Below are 21,056 nucleotides of genomic sequence, written 5' to 3'. Positions count from 1 at the left end.
TTGATCCTTGCTTTGTATTATTTGTGTTTATAAAATGACAATTGTACAGAATATTGTTTCTTTTTATACTTTAATAAAATAAGTTCAGTATAAAATCAGTTCAGTATAAAATCATAACTATTCAAGGCTTGTGCAGATGGGATCACATGGCTTGCAGGGATGGGAACAAATTTTTTCCCCGCGCCATTTCTATTGCGCACTATAACACTGAGGTGCTAAGGGCCCAATTCTGTACTGTGTGATCAAAGTTGCGCACACAAATTTGAGCGCATTGCCGATTTGTGTGCGCGACTTTAACAAGCCAATCAGTGCCAACAGTTGACAATGAAAGAGTAATGGGCAGGAAGAAGAATTTACGTACACAACTTTAAGTGTATTCTATAAAGTGGTGTGTGTAAATTCTACTGCATGGATCTCAAAAGGGGGCGTGACCAAGGGAGGAGCATGGTTAGGTCATGGGTGTTCCTAAAAGATCCTAAAAGTTCCTTATAGAATACACCTGATCAGCACACAACATAGGTGCAAGTATTCGGGCCTGGTTTTCAATGGTTGTGCCTAACTGCTAACTATGGAGGTGTTTATAGAATCGCGCAAAGTGCCGTTCTTTTTGGAACCAAGTTTTTGGGTTTCATATATAGAATATGGCCCTAAGCGTATAGAATAATGTCTAAGTGCAGTTATCAAGTTTATTGGAATTTGTTATCTACGCAATATCATATATTTCAATGCTTATAACAATTGTTTTTAAAATAACAATTAACAAATAACAAACAAGATAATATAGACAAATTTTGGCATTCTATTACAAACTGGTACAAAAGGCAAAGGGGTGAACTACAATTTTTAAGAAAAGAAAGAGAAACATTTAAGGAAAAAACATATATGGAGGGGTCATATAAAAACATATGATAGGATCTCAAATCCAAGATATAAAGTAAAAAAGAGTATTTTGGCGACCTACACATAACACTCATTAAAAACCGGGATTTAGTACTTGTAGGTAATATTTTCTATACATTGAAAGCGTCCTTGAACAAAAAGCTTTTAAGGGAACGCTTACATTTTTCTAAAGAAGGTTCATTATGTAAAAATAGTGGTAAATTGTTCCAGAGCTGGGGTGCTATGACCGAAAAAAAATGGTAGATCTCCTGGTAACTATTATTTTTAAAGACGGAATCGTTAATAGATGTTGTGTTGATCTGGGTGTCCTGGATGAAGAATATGGTATCTAAAAATGGTCCAAAAATAGTGGCACATGTGATTGTTGAATTTAAATGTTAAGAGTATGATTTTAAAAGTTATTCTGTGTGTGATTGGTAGCCAATGAGCAGTTTGTAAAAGTGATGTAACATGGTCATATTTTTTTGAATGTTATAATTTTTATTGCTGTATTTTGTATTATCTGTAGTCTCCTAATTTCTTTATTGGTTATGCCATGGTATAAAGCATTGCAATAGTCTAGTCTAGAAATGATTAATGAGTGGATTAAAGTGTTAAGAGCTTCAGGTTTTAGGATTTTTGATAGTGATCTGATGAGTCGTAGTTTGTAAAAACAAATTTTTGACTACTGAGCTAACTTGGTTATGGTATGAGAGTTCCTGATCTAGTGTTATTCCCAATATTTTTGTTGTAGTTACTATTTGAAGAGGGGTGCTATTTAGGAGTATATGTGGTGAGAATTTAAGATCTTTTTTCCATGGAAAAAACATTACAGAAGATTTTGCTGCGTTTAAGGTCAACGCATAACTACTAATTACTGCCAATTAGCACCAGTTACCTTAAGGGCTATTACTAGCACTTAAAGGCCTGGACCCTAATTTAACAATCCAGTCAGGCACATAACTGGCATCCAATATAGATAAATCCAAAGGAGCTTATATAGAGATGCTTTCAAACATTGATTCTGTTATCTTCTTGGACTCTATAAAGGCAGCTTTTGAATAATCCCTCCCCCCTTTTGTTTTTCCCTTATATGTTCCTTTCTCCGACTATTGTAGTTCACCCCTTTCCCTCTCGTTTCTTGTCCGTCTGTTTTGGGTCTACAGTTTGGCTGTTAATTATTTTAACTTTGTATTCTCCCCCTTTTTAAAGTTAATGTATATCGCTTAGAATTGTAATAGGCGATTAATCAAATTTTTAATAAACCCTGAAACCTTAAACCTTGATTATTCTATAACTTGAGCGTCCAAATTTACATGATAGTCATAAATTTGGGCGCTAAACTCAATAGAATCCGTGGGATAGGGCCCTTCTATTTCACTTCCCTAATGCCTGTCACAGGGTCTTACTTCTGAGTTCTCACCTGGACAGAGATGGCAGAAAATGAATCTTGTACTTACCTGCTGCAGGAGGAAAGCTTCCTCGGCTGAGGTGATAAACCCTGGGACATAATAGACAGCTGGAGGTATCTGAAAAACAAGAAGGAACAACCCAGCAAGCTGGAGACTTGGATTTCAACATGAAGCCCCCTGCAAATGGCTACTAGCTTTGGAACTTGTTAATCTACACCCCGGCGTAGCCAAGAGGCAGGCCTGACCCGCTCAGTTTGGGCTCAGGTCTTCCCATCCAGCAGCTACAGGCCGCCGGCAGCTGACCTGGAAGCTTTCCCTCCGATGCTTTGTGCATCAGAGGGAATTGCAAATGCTTCTGGGTCAGCCACTGGGAGCAAGACCTGAAAAGAAACAAATGCTGCACAGGATAGTGGGGTGGGACGGGAAGAAAAGAGGCGCTACTGTACAGATTGGGTGGGAAGGGAGGAAAAAGATACCTGCCTACTTTGGGCTCAGATGGGCCCAAAATTGTCTGTCTGTCTACACCACTGCTCCATACATGCTTAACCTCATTTTCACAAAAAGGTAGATCCACGATAAAAACAATCCAAAGATAAAAACAACAGACTGTGGATGTCCTGAAAGATAATTTTTATTCGTTTTCACAATAAAAATACAAATAAAAGTCTGAATTAGTAACGCAGCATGACTGTCCCGACGGACCCTACATGGTCCATGTTTCAGCGAGACCACCTTCCTCAGGGGTCTGTATGATATAGGGTACAAAGATAAAAATATGAGCAAAACAATGTACGTGTCTTTGAGCATAAAACCTGAAAATGGCTTGAAACAAGCAGAGTGGCCCGTAAAATCGCTCAAAGACACATACATTGATTTGCTCATATTTTTTTCTTTGTACCCTACATCCTCCGGACCCTTGAGGAAGGCGGTCTCGCCAAAACACGGACCGTGTAGGGTCCGTCAGGACAATCATGCGTGCATTACTAATTCAGACTTTTATTTGTGTTTTTAATGTGAAGAGCGAATAAAAATCATCTTTCAGGGCATCCACAGTCTGTTGTTTTTATCCTCATTTCCAATCATACCAGAAGCTAATCCAGTCCTGGTTTTACCTGAATGCACAAATGTGTACTTCTAGTTTTCTTTTTACACTTTCATTTTTCTTGAATTTCTCACTTAAATATATAGCCGGTGTTGTACAGATGTTCACATAAATACTCGACATCTTAACTCTTCTCGCTATACTGCTGCTTTTCTTAGGAAAATCAGAATGACAAATCCTTGCAAGCACAGGACAAAAGCCTGAGTAGGAATGACCTGTCCTTTATGACATGGAGCCCACTAGTAAACAGCTCCAAGCCGGAGAGAATGCATTAGACCGAAAGGAACATTTAGTGTTTCTGATGAAAATGAGGATCTCTCTCCCTCTATACATCAGAACAGAACAAACTATGGATAAATTCAAGAGTATTTTAAAATGCCTACAACTGATTTATCTTTTTTAAATAATCTTTATCTTTTTTTATTTTTCTCTTTCTTGCAATCCCTACCTTGTGATACCCTACTGTTTCTATCTGTTTATGTTCTCTTTTCTCATAAATTGTAGTTCTTCCCTTTTGTTTTCTTGTCCTCTTCCCCTCCAAATTTGTCCATCTCGTATGACTATGCTTATTTGTAGTTTGTTCCCTAATTAATATTTTAAACAACTTTTACTGTACAAAGCTTTGAATTTTATGTTTAAGTGTTTAATCAAATTTTAATAAACTATGAAAAAGAGGAACAAGTGTTTCTCAAGCTCTGCCACTGGAGCTGAACTCTCAAGTAGACCCGGGGATGGGCACTTGGGGATAACCGTGGCAGGGAAGGAGACAAACTGTCCCTGTGCCATTCTTTAGACAGGCTGTTGCAACTGGATGGAACAACAGCTATAAAATGCTAGTATCAATATGTAAAAACTTAACCCATCTTAGACAGCTGGCAACTAAATTCAATGATTTAAAAAAAAAAAAAAAAACAACCACAAAAAAACCCCAAACAACCCCCCCCCATTAAAAAAAAAAAATCACCCCTGTAGTAGCTGCTTTTGGATTTAAATGAACTACTGTTAAATGGCATTATTTGTGTCTTGTCTGCCTTTGACGTGGCAACAAGATACTTTGCTGCTGATTAGACGCTCCATCTGAAATGCCCTTCCATCGTGTGCCCAGCTGCTCAAGCATCTTACTGTTACTGCAACAGATTCATACCATATCAACTCTTGTATCCTACAAATGTCAGCTAGGAATCATTGCTGCTTACATAATATTAGAAATGCTACAGAGACATCGATATCATGCAGTTAACTGAATGGAAGTGGGTCATAGACATCGATATCATACAGGAGACTGCATTAGAGGTCTGCATGGGAATGGGGATCGCGGGAATCCCCCCCTAACCCACAGACTTCCACGGGGACCCCCCTCTGGCCCACAGTACTCCAATGGGGATGGAAGGCTTTGGAAGCAGGGTTCGTCCATATAATATAATGGACACGTCAGCCTTAGTAAAAGAGGGAGTTTATAAGTTAATTACCTGAACAGAAAACAAAAAAAGGGTTCCACCAAAGAGATTCCACAAGGAATACAGCAGCGCAAACACAAAAGAAACTGTGGAATTGATGATCCTGTCAGAAGTAATTGCTGCTTTTTATGGGGACGGGCGGGGACGGAGAGGATCCTGGCGGGGACGGGTGGGATTTCTGTCCCCGCGCAACTCTAGACTGCATAGGACTGGGTCAGAGCAGTGAGGAGAATAGGTGCGATTTCATCCATCGCTGCTGGCATTAAGGAACATTTCCGAACATTTCCCAACATTTAACAGACATTTATTTTCTGTTCATCAGCTACACAGGTTAGGTCCTTTTCTACACTCATGTCTTCCCAGATGATGTAAAAACACAGGCAACTGAATCTTTGAAAAGGCTGTACCAAAACCAGATCGAAATGGAAGGCTCTATTTGTGATTTACAAATAGTTGTACAGAATATTCTCCCTTTTTATAAGAGGAAGAAATGGGGATGATGTCGGTGCTCACGGGGTTGGAAACAAAGACTACGGAGACATGGACACCACAGGGATGGGGACAACTTTGTCCCCCGTGTCATTATCTATTCTCTACCAAGACACAGAAGCATCTGCAGTGTCACGACATTAGCCCATTACCTGCCCTATGTAAAACGCCTCCAGCGCAGAAATCCTGGAGCCAGACTCCATCTCACTGGCATGCTGGCAGCTTAAACCCCCTTGTCGCAGCTTGTGTGCCGAGGGCTGGATCCCACATCTTCCTGCAGACCTTAGGTTCTTTACAACATTGTATCATTGGCAGTGCATCTGTCCTGAGAAAGATCACAGTTATATTCAGCTATGAGTATTTGTGAACGTCAATTAGGATTCTGGAGCTGCAGCTGTAAGGTTAGGCTTTGCTGCGTAAACCAAATAGGATATATGCAGTTGCAAATGTTATACAGTTTAAAACTAATGTTAACAAATTATGATTTTCAAAGTGTGGTACAGGCATTGATATTGAGCGGGGTAGATTATTGCAATGCATTGTACCTTGGAGTTGCAAAGGTGAAGATGGGGAGCGTTGCAGGTGTTGCTTAACTCTGCAGCAAGGTTGATTCCCAAAATAGCCCATATAACACCGGTTCTAAAAAAGCTACACTGGTTGCCAATACAAAATTACAAAGACTAGGGGACACTCGATGAAGTTACACAGAAATACTCTTACAACCAATAGGAGGAAATTTTTTTTCACTCAGAGAATAGTTAAGCTCTGGCCCGCATTGACAGAGGATGTGGTAAGAGCGGATTGCGTAGCTGGTTTTAAGAAAGGTTTGGACAAGTTCCTGGAGGAAAAGTCCATAGTCTGTTATTGAGAAAGACATGGGGGAAGCCACTGCTTGCCCTGGATCGGTAGCATGGAAAGTTGCTACTCTTTGGGTTTTGGCCAGGTACTAGTGACCTGGATTGGCCACCGTGAGAACGGTATGGTTCTGTCAAGTATAGGACAATTAAGTCATTGTAACATCATTGATGAGGTTGGCTCTGAGGCACTGTGGAATGAGGCATTATGACATCACAATCTCAGCTCTGGAATGTTGCTCTCATTGGGGTTCCGGAATCTTGCTATTCTTTGAGATGCTGGAATGTTGCTACTCTTTGGGTTTTGGCCAGTGACCTGGATTGGCCACCGTGAGAACAGGCTACTGGGCTTGATGGACCATTGGTCTGACCCAGTAAAGCTGTTCTTATGCAGTTTAAAATTTTGTCAATAATACATCAGATATTGTACCATGCATCTCCTACTGTTCTGCAGGGTTTAAAAAAAAAAATTTAAAAAAATCTATCAGCCAAGACAGAGTTTGAGATCAGAAAATAGTATGAAATTATGTTTGGGTGGTAGGATGACAATTTCTCATTCTAGGACTGGTGAGGCTATATTGTCGGTGGGGGGAGGGGGGTGCAAAGCTTTGGAATGCCTTGCCAGGAGTTCTGCGATTAGGCACTGCTAGATTAGGGCTTAAGAAAATGTTGAAAAAACGCAACTGTTCATAAACGCATTCTTACGTTGAGACTTTATGTAAAATATGTACCTGCTGATGTTTTATTACATTGTGAGCTGATTCTTTGATTCTTATGCAAAGATCTTTGTAATTATTTAATTTGTATGCATTGTTCTTTATTTATGATTGTGACTATGTAAACCATATAGTTAATATATGGTATGTAAACTTTTAAATAAATAAAACATTTAGGGTCCTTTTATCAAGCCACGTTAGCGGGGTTAGCGCGTCGGACATTTCATCACGCGCTAATCCCCACGGCTGGCTAAAAAACTAACGCCTGCTCACTGCAGGCGTTAGCGGCTAGCGCGGCAGGCGGTTTGACGCATGGTATTACGCACGTTAAATCCCTACTGCAGCTTGATAAAAGGACCCCATAATAAAAAATATAGCTATAGACTATGAAGAAGGGGAAAAGGAGTCATATTTACAAAAAAAAGTAATCCTCACCCCAAATTCTATACATGGTGCTTTAAATTGTGTTCACACGTTTGGACGTGGATCCAATTTATTGACTTTTCTTTTTTTTTATTATTTTAAGTTTGAATCGCAATTTACAAGTCAAAAACACTTGCACAAGAAACAGATCAGGGTTACCAAGAAAAAAATATTATAACATAAAATTGCCATACTATTCCATTTACAAACAAGGGAAACAAATTAACAACCCCCTTGATCCTCCTTTGACTTCAAACAGGGTGAGACCTCATCTGGAATACTGTGTGCAATTCTGGAGGCCACATTATCAAAAAGATGTGCTGAGAGTTGAGTCGGTTCAGCGAATGGCCACCAGGATGGTCTCAGGACTCAAGGATCTCCCGTATGAGGAACGGCTGGGTAAGTTGCAGCTATACTCACTCGAGGAACACAGAGAGAGGGGAGACATGATAGAGACGTTCAAATATGTCACGGGCCGAATTGAGGTGGAAGAAGATCTCTTTTTCCTTAAAGGACCTACGGCGACAAAAGGGAATCCGTTGAAAATCAGGTATTTCTTCACCGAAAGGGTGGTTGATCATTGGAATGATCTTCCACTGCAGGTAATTGAGGCCAGCAGCGTACTTGATTTTAAGAAAAAATGGGATAAGCATGCGGGATCACTTAAAGGAAGAACTTAGGGGGGTGGGTCATTACAGTGGGCAGACTTGTTGGGCCGTGGCCCTTTTCTGTCATCATATTCTATGTTTCTAAAGCGGTTTACATACAGGTACTTCACGTATTATCCCTATCTATCCTGGTAGGCTCACAATCTATCTAATATACCTGGGGCAGTGAAGGATTAAGTTACTTGTCCAAGGGTCACAAGGAGCAGCATGGGGATTGAACTCACAACCTAAGGGTGCTGAGGCTGTGGTTCTAACCACTAAGCCATACGCTCCTCAAAAAAGAAGGGGGAGTAGAAAATAAGGTAAAAGGAGATCTTATAAGAAATAATAAATCAAGAAAACGCATTAACCAGAATTTTCTCAACAATATAATTTCTATATGCTAAATTAAAGGGGTAGATATGATTGAAGCCTACAAAACCCTGAGCGGTGTAAAATGGGAACAAGTGGATCGATTTTTACTTGTGACCTGGATTGATCACTGTGAAGATGGTACACTGAGCTAGATGGACCATTGGTCTGACCCAATATGGCTATTCTTATGTTATTAAGATGAACTTTCGACAGTAGGTGCCTTGAAACTCGGTTGAAATTGTTGTTTCAATGGTGTTTTTTACTGAGTTGGGGTGCCTACCTGAGCCTAAAAAACTGGTGCCGTTTAGAGAATATGGGCCTATGTATTGTTTATTGAAAGTTTCTATCTCTGCAGGAGTACAGGTCTGAATTTCAGCCTGCCTGTCCGACATTGTGGCTTGGATATCTCACCGCCATCTCAAACTGAATATGGTTAAAACTGAACTCCTTATCTTTCCGCCTAAACCCGCCTCCCCCCTCTCGCAGTTCTCTATTTCTGTGGATAACGCTATCCTCCTCCCTGTCTCGTCCTTGGGGTGATATTTGACTCCTCTCTCTCCTCTGCTCATATCCAACAGACTGCCAAATCCTGTCGTTCCTCCTCTATAAAATTACCAAATTCCGTTCTCCTCTCTCTGAACACATTACCAAAACCCTTGTCCAAGCTCTTATCACCTTGTGCTTACCGACTATTGCAATGTACTTCTCTCGGGCCTCCCGCGCGCCCGTCTCTTGCCTCTTCAATCTGTTCAAAATGCTGCTGCATGACTCATAATCCGCGAGAACCGCTATTCTCACATTACCCCTCTCCTCAAGTCACTTCATTGGCTCCCCGTCCATTTCCGAATACAGTTTAAACTCCTCTTGCTGACTTACAAATGTGTTCGCTCTTAAGTCCCCCAATATATCTCCTCACTTATCTCCTTCTATGCTCCTCCCCCCATCGGGCAAGCCCCTCTTATCTGCACCCTTCTCTTCCACTGCTAACTCCAGACTCTATCTCTTCTTTCTTGCGGCACCGTATGCCTGAACAGGCTACCTGAATCAATATGTTGTGCTCAATCCCTGGCAGTGTTCAAATCCAAGCTAAAGGCCCACTTTTTTGAAACTGCTTTCAATTCTTAACTCCCACTCACTACTGTCAGATACCTATACCCACTATAATCTCCCCAACCCTGAAATGTCTTGTCTAAATTAGATTGCAAGCTCTTCTGAGCAGGGACTGTCTATTGTGTATTAGAATATACAGCGCTGCGTACACCTTTCAGTGCTATAGAAATAATAAACAGTAGTAGTACTATACCACTATTAATGACTGATAATTCTCACTTCAACCACTACATATAGCAGGTGGATTTCCAAAGCAGAAGACAGAAGAGATTTGACAGGTTGTGAATGTAATCTGCACTCTCCAACCCCCACAGTAAGCTAGTGCTGTTAAAATGAGAAATCTGAGTGACTTAAGAGGGAGGAATAGGTGAGGGCTACTGAATCTGAACGAAACTGAGATGGGAATGTGCAGCAGCAGCAATCATTAAGACTTGAGCCAGCATACTTGGGGTCATTAGGGCTTTTTTTTTTCAGGGGTACTAAGTATTGGCACCTTTTTCATTGCTTGCTAAAGCTGACCCCTGGTTCTCAAGTACAATTAAAGATATCAAACTGTGGGGAGGGGAGGGGAAGGATATTGAACAGTTCTGGCACTTAGTTACGGTTGGGATCAGTGGGGGGAAGGGGTGGGGTGGCATCTTCGGGGCTCATAAGAGTCCAGGGCCTCAGAGTGTTTTCAGCTGCTTTATTCTCACTCGCCCTATGTAGAGTAGGATTGGGGGGGGGGGGGGGGGGCGAGAGTTTGGTAGCTGTTACTTTTCTTCTGTACCTGCTTGTTATTTTATTGTATATGATGCATCATTGTTTGTACTGTGCACCCTTGGGATGCCCTGGCATTGTCTTTGTTGTTGTTTGCATCAATAAAAATTGTTTGAACCTAAAGATATCAAACTGTACACATCAATTCTGCTTTTTTATAGATTTTATGGCTGGTAACAAGGGCATCTAGTTATAGTGGGGTGCATCCCTCATAGATCACCTCACCCTAGCATTCCAGTACCAGCACCAGTACCAGTACCAGATAGCCTAGCATCCCAGTACCAGCACCTTTGGTGCTTAGAAAAAAAAATGCACTGCCCAGCATACAGTTTTGCAGAACTGTTCAAAACCTAATTATGAGCTGTGGGTTCAGCCTGAATGTACACAATAACTTGTGTACTGCCTGTTTATCTTGTGCTGCAGGCTGCCACCAAACCCAGAGTATCAGAGGATGAACGGAGAGACAATCACTAAAACTGTGTCAATAACCCCCCCCCCTCCCCCGTCTTATAGCCCATACAGGGGCCCCAAAGACACTTCAACGCCCACGTTATACAGAGAATGACATGGGGACAGAATTTGCCCCATTCCCACGGATAACCACAGGAAACCAACCATCCCATGTTATTCTTTAGTGAAGTATTGCAAACTGTGTGCCACAAGACGCCGGCTGACTGCCTATAGGACATGCTTCTTGCAGCAAGAGGCACATTCTGTAGGTAGTCAGCAGGCGCCAGCACTACCCCCCCCCCCCCAACCGGGAGATCAGGGCACCGTCTGGAGGTCCTTTGCGCAAGCACGGACGTCAATGTGATGATATCGCGCATGTGCGTGACATCATCGCGTCGATGTCTGCACATTTCCGAATGTCCTTCAGTTACGGCACAGGTTTTCGTGTGCCGCAGCTTCCAGAAGTTTGTGAGACGCTGCTTTAGTGTCTGTCTTAAACCTCAATCCTTCTACACCAGTATTCTACAGCGCAAGGCTTGATGGTCATTGACTGTGCCCATTCATACCCTGATTTTTTCCTCTCTCTCCTCAAAGAATGACATGGAGACGGTTTCCCGCGGTTAACCATGGGGACGGAAACAAATTATGTCCCCGTGTCATTCTCTTTGGGCAGTTCCTGCAATCACGTGACAAGCCACGATTCAAAACTTGTCAAGAGGGCCTGACCCTAAGGACTACAACTTCCATTATATGCCCGCAGAGGATTTCCCTGCAATTAAGAATAAAGTGCACGCTGGGAGTCGTAGTTTCTCTTTCCCACTTACAGTTCCCACCATGCTTTATGAACGGAACAAATTCGCCTACGCTCTGTCGCCCCCAGCCCAGGCTCCCCTACTTACCTCCGAACTCCGGCTGCGGCAACTTCTCTTCACCTCGCAAGTGTTATCCTTTTCCCACGAGAAGCGACACCTCTTCCTTACCCCGCCCTTTTAGACAATCTTCCCCGGGAGAGCTCTGAAAAAAACAGCCAATCGCTGGAGAGCAACGCCTCTTCCCCACCCCTTCACAGTTGTCAATCACCGACGAATCGCCCGCCTCTGCCATGACAGCCGATTGGCTTAGGAGGCTATGTTGGATGCGGTTCAACCAATCAAAGTGTTGCCAGTAGCTAAATCGGGTTACTTTTTGAAGACCGGCTGCAGAACGTTTGCTTTTTTTGGGGGGGGAAGGGGCGGTATTCACGAGGCAACTACTGTAATGTGTGCTCCAAGCCTGTCTGGGGGTTTGACTGAAATACAAGCCTCAGTTTTGTGCTCCAATGGCCTCGCGAGGTGAGTTCCGAGCCTCCTTCTGGTGCTCCAATAGCTTATTAAGCCTCCTTCTGGTGTGGCATTGACACTTTTTTTCTCCCTGGACAGGGATCTTACAGCCACACAAGAAGGTGACGTCCCCCTGACGGAGCCGACCCGGCAGTCAAAAAGCTGCAAAGCTAAAGAGCTTTGCGCATGTGCCAGCCCTCCCCCCCTAAAGTATCCCACCTGGCCCCTATATAAGCATGCCCAGTTTTAAAAGTTTCCGCGATCTAGCCGACTCGGTAGTCTAACGGTGTCAGCCGTTTTTATATCGCTTCAACTTTTAACTTCCAACACTTTTCTTCATCGTTTTAAATAGCATATCTGAACTAATCCAGACCTGGATTCGGGCGCTGCTCCACGTGCGCCTTGAAGATGTCGGCGACTGACCCGCACGCCTCCTGGGTGTCCGTTGCCTGGGTCCCCTCCACCGGACGTCTTCATGCGCTCACTGCGCGAAGTTAAACAGGCGCTCGATCAAAATTCGAGCGCCTCAACCAAAGGAATCAAAACTCCCTAACGCGGGCCTCCGCTCTCCCCTCCGCCTGCTTGCAAGGGGCATCGGAAGCCGCAGGGACTGCCTCACACGGTGCCACCCTAACGCGGCCTCCGCTCTCCCCTCCGCCTGCTTGCAAGGGGCATCGGAGCCGCAGGGACTGCCTCACACGGTGCCGAAGCTGGTACTTCGCTCACCAGCTCAGGCACCGACGTCTCCCCCGCTGCCTATTGGCTCAGTGGCTGCTCCCACTGACCAATCACGGCACGGATCGCTTCCTCTTGGTCCCGCCTCGGCACCGACTGAAGCCCAGCCGTCGGCACCAAGCTACAGAGCCTGCAGCTCAGCGTTCTGACTCCCCAGACCGGCATAGGCACCCTGCTTCAGCCAGCCCACTCAGGAGAGGAAATATAGCAAGGAACAGCTGTGGTTCCCTGTTTAAGCTGCTGCCTCTGTACTTAGGGGTCATGAGATCAAATCCCAGCCTTATTTCCTCCAGTTCCTCCTCCTCCTCGGGCTCTCCTCCTGCCTTGTCTGCTGCTACTGCTCCAGCCCAGGATGTGCTTCCTCCCCAGCTTTCTCAACTTTTCCAGCAGGTCCAGCTCTTGCAACAACTACCTCTTCTATTGCGGCGGAGCTGGAATTCTACTATGCTTCCTCCTTGCGCTCTCCCTCGCCTGATCCGCAGACGGACCCCCTGCTCTCTTCTCTGGCTCATGTGAACACTCCATCTGAGCGGGATAGGGCATCACCCCCGGAAGACACCTCCTACCCACGCTTCCTATCCAAGCTGGCGTCTTCTTTTCAATTGACCACACGGACCCCCGGGAACAGAGACTTTAGGTCCTTAAGTATCTTCATTTCCCTAAAGGAGTGATCTCTTTGCCCCTTCATGCTACTCTGACTGATTCTCAGAAAGCAATCTGGAACACTCCCTACTCGTCCCGGGTCACGACATTGGAACATAACTACAAAGTCCAGGAGGTGACGGGATTGGGCAAAACTCAACTCCCTCACCAATCCCGGCTGGTCCGCTCTGCCTTGCGGATATTCAAATCCTCCAAATACTTTGCTCCTACCTCCACCGGTCTGCGTGATGCGCATCACGGACTCCATGGGTAAACGAGCTTACCAAAACTCCATGCTGTCTGGGCAAATTGCCATCCATCAGTTTTTCTACACCCTATACCTCTATTCTAACATGGAGGGTATGAGAAACCTGGTCGAGACCTTACCGGTGCCCACGCAGGAAGTTTTTAAGGCCGTCCTCTCCAACATCGAATATCCGAGCCGCCGACGATGCCTTTGATACCGCCATGCGGGGAACGGCTACAGGTATTTCCACCCGCAGACTGGCAGGGTTGCAATGCTCTACACTGGGGGTGGTCATTCTTGCGAAGGTGGTGGATGCTCCTTGTCTCGGTGACAGCTTGTTCGGAGACATGGTTTAGGATCTGAATGAGGGGCTTGAAGAGGATTGCACTGGATGCTCTGGAGGAAGATACCGCACATCACTCAACACAGACAGTTTGCTCCATATCCGCAGAAGCAGTTTCGGCCCTATCGGCAACGATCCTCCAACAGAGCCCCGCGAGACCGTCGCTCTCCTAAACCCGCTCAACTGCGGGCCAGAAGCCCCAACCCTCTTTTTGACAACCCTCCCCTTCCCGCTGTTCCGGTGGGAGGTCGGTTGAGGTTTTTTCTCCAGACCTGGCGAGCTATAACCACAGACACCTGGGTCTTGCGCATCATTCAACATGGATACCGCCTTTGTTTCTTGGCTCCTCCACCTTGGTGCCCCCCTTCCCAACAGTCTCTTAGACCATCTCACCTGCTTCCTTTGCAACAGGAGTTGTCTCGGTTGCTGGATATTCGGGCCGTAGAGCCGGTTCCCGAACACCAGCGGGGCCAGGGATTCTGTTCCCGAGGCTTCCTCATTCCGAATAAGACGGGAGGCGTCCGTCCGATTTGGACCTACGGAACCTAAACAACTTCATATTGAAGGAGAGATTCCTCATGCTCTCGATCTCCGCCATTGCTCCGCTGCTCCAGGTCGACGCTGGGCTCACGTCAATAAACCTTCAGGATGCCTATCTCCAATTCATCCCTCACAGACAGTATCTCCGGTTTGTGTTCCAGAACCTTCACTACCAATACACAGTTCTCCCTTTTGGCCTAGTCAGCGCCAAGGGTCTTTTCCAAACGCGTCATCCCCATTGTGGCGCACCTGGCTCATTTCAGCTTGGCGCCCTGCCTCACACGCCAGGCTTTGAGCCATACCATCAACCTCCTTCTACAGTTGGGTTTTCTTCTCAATTTTCCAAAGTCTCATCTCCTCCTATATCAATCCCTTCAATTCATCGGGACGACTTTTCAGACTCAGCAGGCTATGGTTTTCCTCCCGCCACTGCGAGCACAAGTCATCCAACAACTGATGTCCCCCTGGTACCCAGGGCTCTGGGCCACAGCCAGGGTCGTTCTCACCTTGCTAGGACACATGGCGGTCACAGTGCAAGTGCTGCAGTTTGCTCGCTTAAAGAGGAGCCCTATCCAATGGTTTCTCAAAACCCATTTGAACCAGTTCCTTCAACCTCTTTCCACGCAACTACAATTGACGCCCCAGGTGCTTCAGGACTTGCAATGGTGGTTTCACGTGGATCCCCTCTCTCACGGGCTTCCGTTTCATCCTCCTCAGCCTACTGTCACCATCACAACAGATGCCTCCAAGAAAGGCTGGGGCACTCATCTCCTCTCTTGGTCCACGCAGGGCACCTGGTCCCCTGCCTTAGCCCGCTGCAGCGTCAACTTCCTGGAACTACATACCACCCATCTTGCTCTGCAGGTGTTCCAACACCACTTGCACAGTCAGATCATCCGAATCCGCACCGACAACCAGGTTGCCATGTTCTATGTGAACAAACAGGGGGGGATGGGCTCCTCTCGCCTATCCCACGACGCAGTCTCCATTTGGAACCTCGCTCTCCAGCTCCACTCCACCCGGCAGGCAGTCTACCTTCCGGGCACGGACAACCAGCTCGAAGACAGCCTCTCAGTCTTCACGAATGGTCGCTTCACAGCACATTTACGCGTCAATTTTTTGCAAACTGGGGCACTCCTCACGTCGACCTCTTTGCATCCCAGACGAACGCCATATGTCCCAGAATTTACTCCAGGTACGGAGAACCAACCTGTCTGGCAGACGATGCGTTCCTCCTCCACTGGTCTCAGCATCTCCTTTATGCGTTTCCTCCGATTCCTCTGATTGGGAAAGTCCTTCAAAAGGCCATCGCAGACAATGCCACCCTGATCCTCATCACACCGTATGGGCCGCGACAAGCCTGGTTCCCCGTCCTCCTCAACCGGGCGTCTCAGGCTCCTTGAATTCTCCCGCAGTTCCCGGATCTTCTCACTCAACACGACGGTCAATTGCTTCACCCCAATCTTCCGTCTCTCAAATTGACAGCCTGGCTCCTGCTCCCACGCTGACTGGGGACTCTGCCTTCCCTCCGGAGGTTCTACACATCCTTCTACCTCCAGAGCTACTGCGACTCAACGCTCCTACTCCGCCAAGTGGACCCGTTTCCAGCGCTGATGCTCCACCCGTCGTGTTCACCCCAGCACCTCGCCCTTGGCTCAGGTCCTCCACTACCTTACCTCTCTGCAGGTCTGCGGATTATCCTACAACTCCATTCGCCTTCATCTGTTGGCCATCTAAGTGTACCACGACACCGTTGACGCGGTCTCCCTGGCACGCCATCCTGTGGTCCAGCGCTTCTTCAAAGGACTTCTTCGGCTACATTCCCCCCCCCTCCGACCTCCCGGTGCCGGTCTGGGATCTCAACCTCGCGCTGCAGGCTCTCATGGCTCCCCATGTGAACCTCTCTCTGTTGTACCACTCAACTTCCTTACCTGGAAGGACTCCATTCCTGGTAACTATTACCTCGCTCGCCAACTTGGAGAACTCCATGCCTTGGTTATCCTTAGTCCCTATACCCAATTTCCTTCAGGACAAAGTGCGGTTACGGACTCATCCTAAATTCCTGCCCAAGGTGATCTCGGCCTTCCCATTTGAACCAATCCATTGTGCTACCTACTTTCATCCACCCCCCTCACCCTTCGCCGGAGGCCGAATGACTCCACACAACTGGACTGTGCCAGAGCTCTCCACTTCTATTTGGACAGAACTGCGACTCCTCAGCGCCCGTCTCAGTTGTTCCTCTCCATCCGTCCGACTTCCTCTCCTAGACCGGGTTCGAAGTTGCCATTATCCTCTTGGATTACCCGGCTCATTGCGTACTGTTACGCCTCCGCCCCGGGCCTGCTCTTCAGGAGATCCCCTCCGCATGTCACGGCTCTTGACCTCCAAGCTATGACTGGCCACCTGGGCTAACCTCCGCACTCGCGCCTCTCCAAGAGATCTGTCGAGCGGCTACCTGGTCCAGGATTCATACCTTTGCCAAGCACTGCTGCCTTGACTTGGAATCCGGCGCAGATGCATCACTGGGTTCTACGGTCCTGCAAGCAGCTTAGGGGGGCGTCAACTTCCCTCCTCCTCTCCGTCTCAGGTAACAGATCTTTATTGTTATCAATAATAGCATGTGGTTATTCTGTTACCTTCAGCTCGGGAGGCACCTTCTTGTGTGGCTGTAAGATCCCTGTCCAGGGAGAAATAGAAGTTGCTTACCTGTAACGGTAGTTCTCCTTGGACAGATGGATCTTACAGCCACACAATCCGCCCATCCTCCCCTATTGTTGCCGCCAGCTTTGTACCTAACTGGGTTTGCCGGTTGGGGGCGTGCTTATATTAGGGGCCAGGTGGGATACTTTAGGGGGGGGAGGGCTGGCACATGCGCAAAGCTCTTTAGCTTTGCAGCTTTTTGACTGCCGGGTCGGCTCCGTCACGGGGACGTCACCTTCTTGTGTGGCTGTAAGATCCATCTGTCCAAGGAGAACTACCGTTACAGGTAAGCAACTTCTATTTCTGTGCACTTCAGAGCTTTGTGGCATTTGGAGGTTAAAAAAACAGGCTGGCTGAATAAACTGTCTCCTCTGCACACACACAGAAAATATATTTCTCGTAGATTTATTTTGTGCATGGGTTTAATTTGATAGATAACATGGTTTTGCTTTAATTAAACAACTGTATGCTGTAGATTGGAGAGAAATCTCCCTAATTGGTCTCTACGTCTGTCACCAGCCCCAAATGAAAATGTTGCAGCCCACCTCTCTTCCACCCTGGGACTGAACTGGCTATGTTGCATTTGCTGCACGTGAATTGCTACTGCCTCTTTGTAAAAGGGGCCTTAAATAAAGCAAAAAACAAAAGAGAATGTAAAATATACATTGCAAGGGGAAACATCAATTTCAATATCTGTGGGCATCATTTTAGATTCCTGGAAAGATAATTATTTATTTATTTTTCTAAATAGACCTTTTTTGGGAAATACATATCAACTTTCATACATAGGACTTAAGAAGTGATTTTTGTTTTGTTTTGAAGAGGGAGGAGATGGGATGCTGGATATTTCATACTTATTATTACTATTAGGTTACACTGTCAAGAAAATATCTGACACGGTGGATTTCTATTGCATATTGATTTAGCAGAGATCACAGAGACGTGGTTTCACGGAGAACCATGACTGGGATATAGTTATACCGGGATATACCGTATTTGCCAGAGTATAGGATGCACTTTTTTCCCCTCAAAATAAGCTTAAAATATGGCGTGCATCTTATGCGCCATTAATCGGGGAAAATCAGATCTCCAAAAGTGAAATTTGAAGGTTTCTTATTTAGTACATACTAGCTGATGCCCCGGCGTTGCACGGGTATTTAATTATAGCAATAACACTGTAAATGGATTCAAATAAAGATACTTTATAGTGGTGAATGAAAGTATTTTTTACAGCTTAATAAAAAGTACAATATTCAAATTATAAAGTGAAATATTTGACAAAATGAATACAATACAACTAACGTAAAACGTGATTATAAACAACAATTTTAGTTTCACCTCCTGGAGCAAGAACATATAAATTCTTGGCTGAACCCACCCTTGAGCAAGCAAAATAGAGTTGTGGGCCATGAGACCCCCAGAACATATCACCCCAGGTAGTGAGGGATCTTCATACCAAGTTTCGTCCAAATTGGTCACAGTGAGAATGGCAGCTTTTTACATTTTTTCCATTGACATGAATGGGTGAAATCTGATTTTCTGTTTGTAGCTCCGCCCACGTGTGCAGGTGGGCTGCGAGACCCCCAGAACATATCACCCCAGGTAGTGAGGGATCTGCATACCAAGTTTCGTCCAAATTGGTCACAGTGAGAATGGCAGCTTTTTACATTTTTTCCATTGACATGAATGGGTGAAATCTGATTTTCTGTTTGTAGCTCCGCCCATGTGTGCAGGGGGGCCGGGAGACACCCAGAACATATCACCCCAGGTAGTGAGGGATCTGCATACCAAGTTTCGTTCAAATCGTTCAAGCCGATTGTGAATTACTGTGAGAATGGCAGCTTTTTACATTTTTTCCATTGACATGAATGGGTGAAATCTGATTTTCTGTTTGTAGCTCCGCCCACGTGTGCAGGGGGCCGGGAGACACCCAGAACATATCACCCCAGGTAGTGAGGGATCTGCATACCAAGTTTCGTTCAAATCGGTCAAGCCGTTTTTGAATTACTGTGAGAATGGCAGCGTTTTACATTTTTTCCATTGACATGAATGGGTGAAATCCGATTTTCTGTTTGTAGCTCCGCCCACGTGTGCAGGTGGGCCGCGAGACCCCCAGAACATATCACCACAGGTAGTGAGGGATCTGCATACCAATTTTTGTTCAAATCGGTCAAGCCGTTTTTGAATTACTGTGAGAATGGCAGCTTTTTACATTTTTTCCATTGACATGAATGGGTGAAATCTGATTTTATTTTTGTAGCTCCGCCCACGTGTGCAGGTGGGCCGCGAGACCCCCAGAACATATCATCCCAGGTAGTGAGGGATCTGCATACCAAGTTTCGTTCAAATCGGTCAAGCCGTTTTTGCGTGATCGCGGCACATACACACACACATACATACCTCCGATTTTATATATATATATAGATTTTGTGTTGTCTAAGCTGTAAGATTTCTTATTTTCTTATCCCATAGCACTCCACAAATTTTTTTGCCTGATCCCCCTCTTCCCATATTCCTCTCCCTTTCCAACAGACCTTTACCTCCTCCCTGCCAAAGAGACCCTGATCCCCTCTCTCCCTCTCCATGCCCAGCAGATCCCTTACTCCAGTGGTCTCAAACTCACCGCATGTGGCCCTCCATGATAGAGACGTTCAAATATCTTACAGGCCGTACCGAGGTGGAGGAAGATATCCTTACGGGTCCTACGGCAACAAGAGGGCATCCGCTCAAACTCAAGGGTGGGAGATTTCACGGTGACATCAGGAAAGTACTTCTTCACCAAAAGAAGTGGTTGACCGTTGGAATGGCCTTCCACGTCAGGTAGTTGAGGCCAGCAACAAGGCTCAACTTCAAGAAACGATGGGATAAACATGTGGGTTTCACTCGGGGGAATTGCTTAGAGGGAGTGTTCTTTTAAGGGAGGGTTCTTTTGAGTGGGGGCAGACGTGTTTGAGCCGATGGCCCTATTTCTGCCGTCATACTCTGTTTCTAGGTTTTGCGGCCTGCGATCTGTCCTCTCCACTTCACAAGTTTCAGATTGTGGAGAGGACAATCATGTACAGACATGCGACTGCTGTAATTGACTTGCGTCTCTGGAGAGATGCTGGAAAATGGCTCGCGGCTCGCCTAAAAGCAGGGGTCCCCATCCTGCTTCCCTTCCCTTTTCACTGCCCCTCCCCCAAGCCACCGCAATCGGGGAACAGAGCCAGCACTGAGGTCTTAGCTTCTCCTGCTTATCTTCCCCAGCGCGGAGACCGATCAGTTCTCGCCACCCGACGTCAATTCTAACGTTGGAGAGGAAGTTCCGGGCCAGCCAATCGCTGCCTGGCTGGCCCAGAACTTCCTCTCAGATGGCAGAATTGACATCGGGTGGTGAAAATTGGTCGGCCCCGCGCTGGGGAGAGATAAGCAGGAGAGCTAAGACTTCGGCGCTGGCCTGTTCCCGTATTGCGGCGGTGGCGGCCTGTTCCCCAATGGTGGGGACTTGGGGGTGGGCAGGGAGAAATAAAGAAAGGGGGGACAGGGAGACAGAAAGAAAGATGGGAGACGGGACACAGACAGAAAGGGGCAATGGAGAAAGACAAAGAAAGAAAGAGCATGGAGAAAGAAAAAAAGAAAGAAAGGGGGCACGGAGAGAGAGAGGAAGATAGACAGACATATAGAAAGAAAGGGGGCATGGAAGAGAAAGAGAAAGAAAGAAGGGGGAAAGGTGAAAAAAATAAAAAGTTGGGGGAGAGAAGGAGACAGATGCCAGACCAGGGGAAAAGGAAGGAAGGAGGGAGGGAGAGAAAGGAAAGAAAGAGATGTCAGACCATGGAAATAGGGACGGAAGAAGAGAGAGATAGAAGGGAAGGTAA

The 21,056-nt window shown here is 46.0% G+C and overlaps 1 protein-coding gene across 4 annotated transcripts in view; it reads right to left on the bottom strand.

Moving 5' to 3' along the window:
* The window catches only part of ALKBH6 (alkB homolog 6), a 44,404-nt gene extending 32,683 nt beyond the window's left edge, over positions 1–11,721 (bottom strand). For 2 of the 4 annotated variants that reach the window (XM_033956389.1, XM_033956392.1), the window contains exons 1-3: positions 11,573–11,721; positions 5,492–5,664; positions 2,340–2,408 (exon numbers count right to left, since the gene is read on the bottom strand). In XM_033956389.1, coding sequence (XP_033812280.1) covers positions 2,340–2,408; positions 5,492–5,542 — 120 coding nt within the window. In that variant the 5' untranslated portion in view covers positions 5,543–5,664; positions 11,573–11,721. Of the gene's footprint in view, positions 1–2,339; positions 2,412–5,491; positions 5,665–11,572 lie in introns of those variants that run through there. The other 2 variants (XM_033956390.1, XM_033956391.1) reach the window with 2 other exon arrangements.
* Between the last annotated feature and the right edge of the window lie 9,335 nt (positions 11,722–21,056).

This window comes from Geotrypetes seraphini, chromosome 8 (assembly GCF_902459505.1).
Source record: "Geotrypetes seraphini chromosome 8, aGeoSer1.1, whole genome shotgun sequence".
Taxonomy (NCBI): domain Eukaryota; kingdom Metazoa; phylum Chordata; class Amphibia; order Gymnophiona; family Dermophiidae; genus Geotrypetes; species Geotrypetes seraphini.
This window is presented reverse-complemented; position numbering and strand designations above follow the sequence as displayed.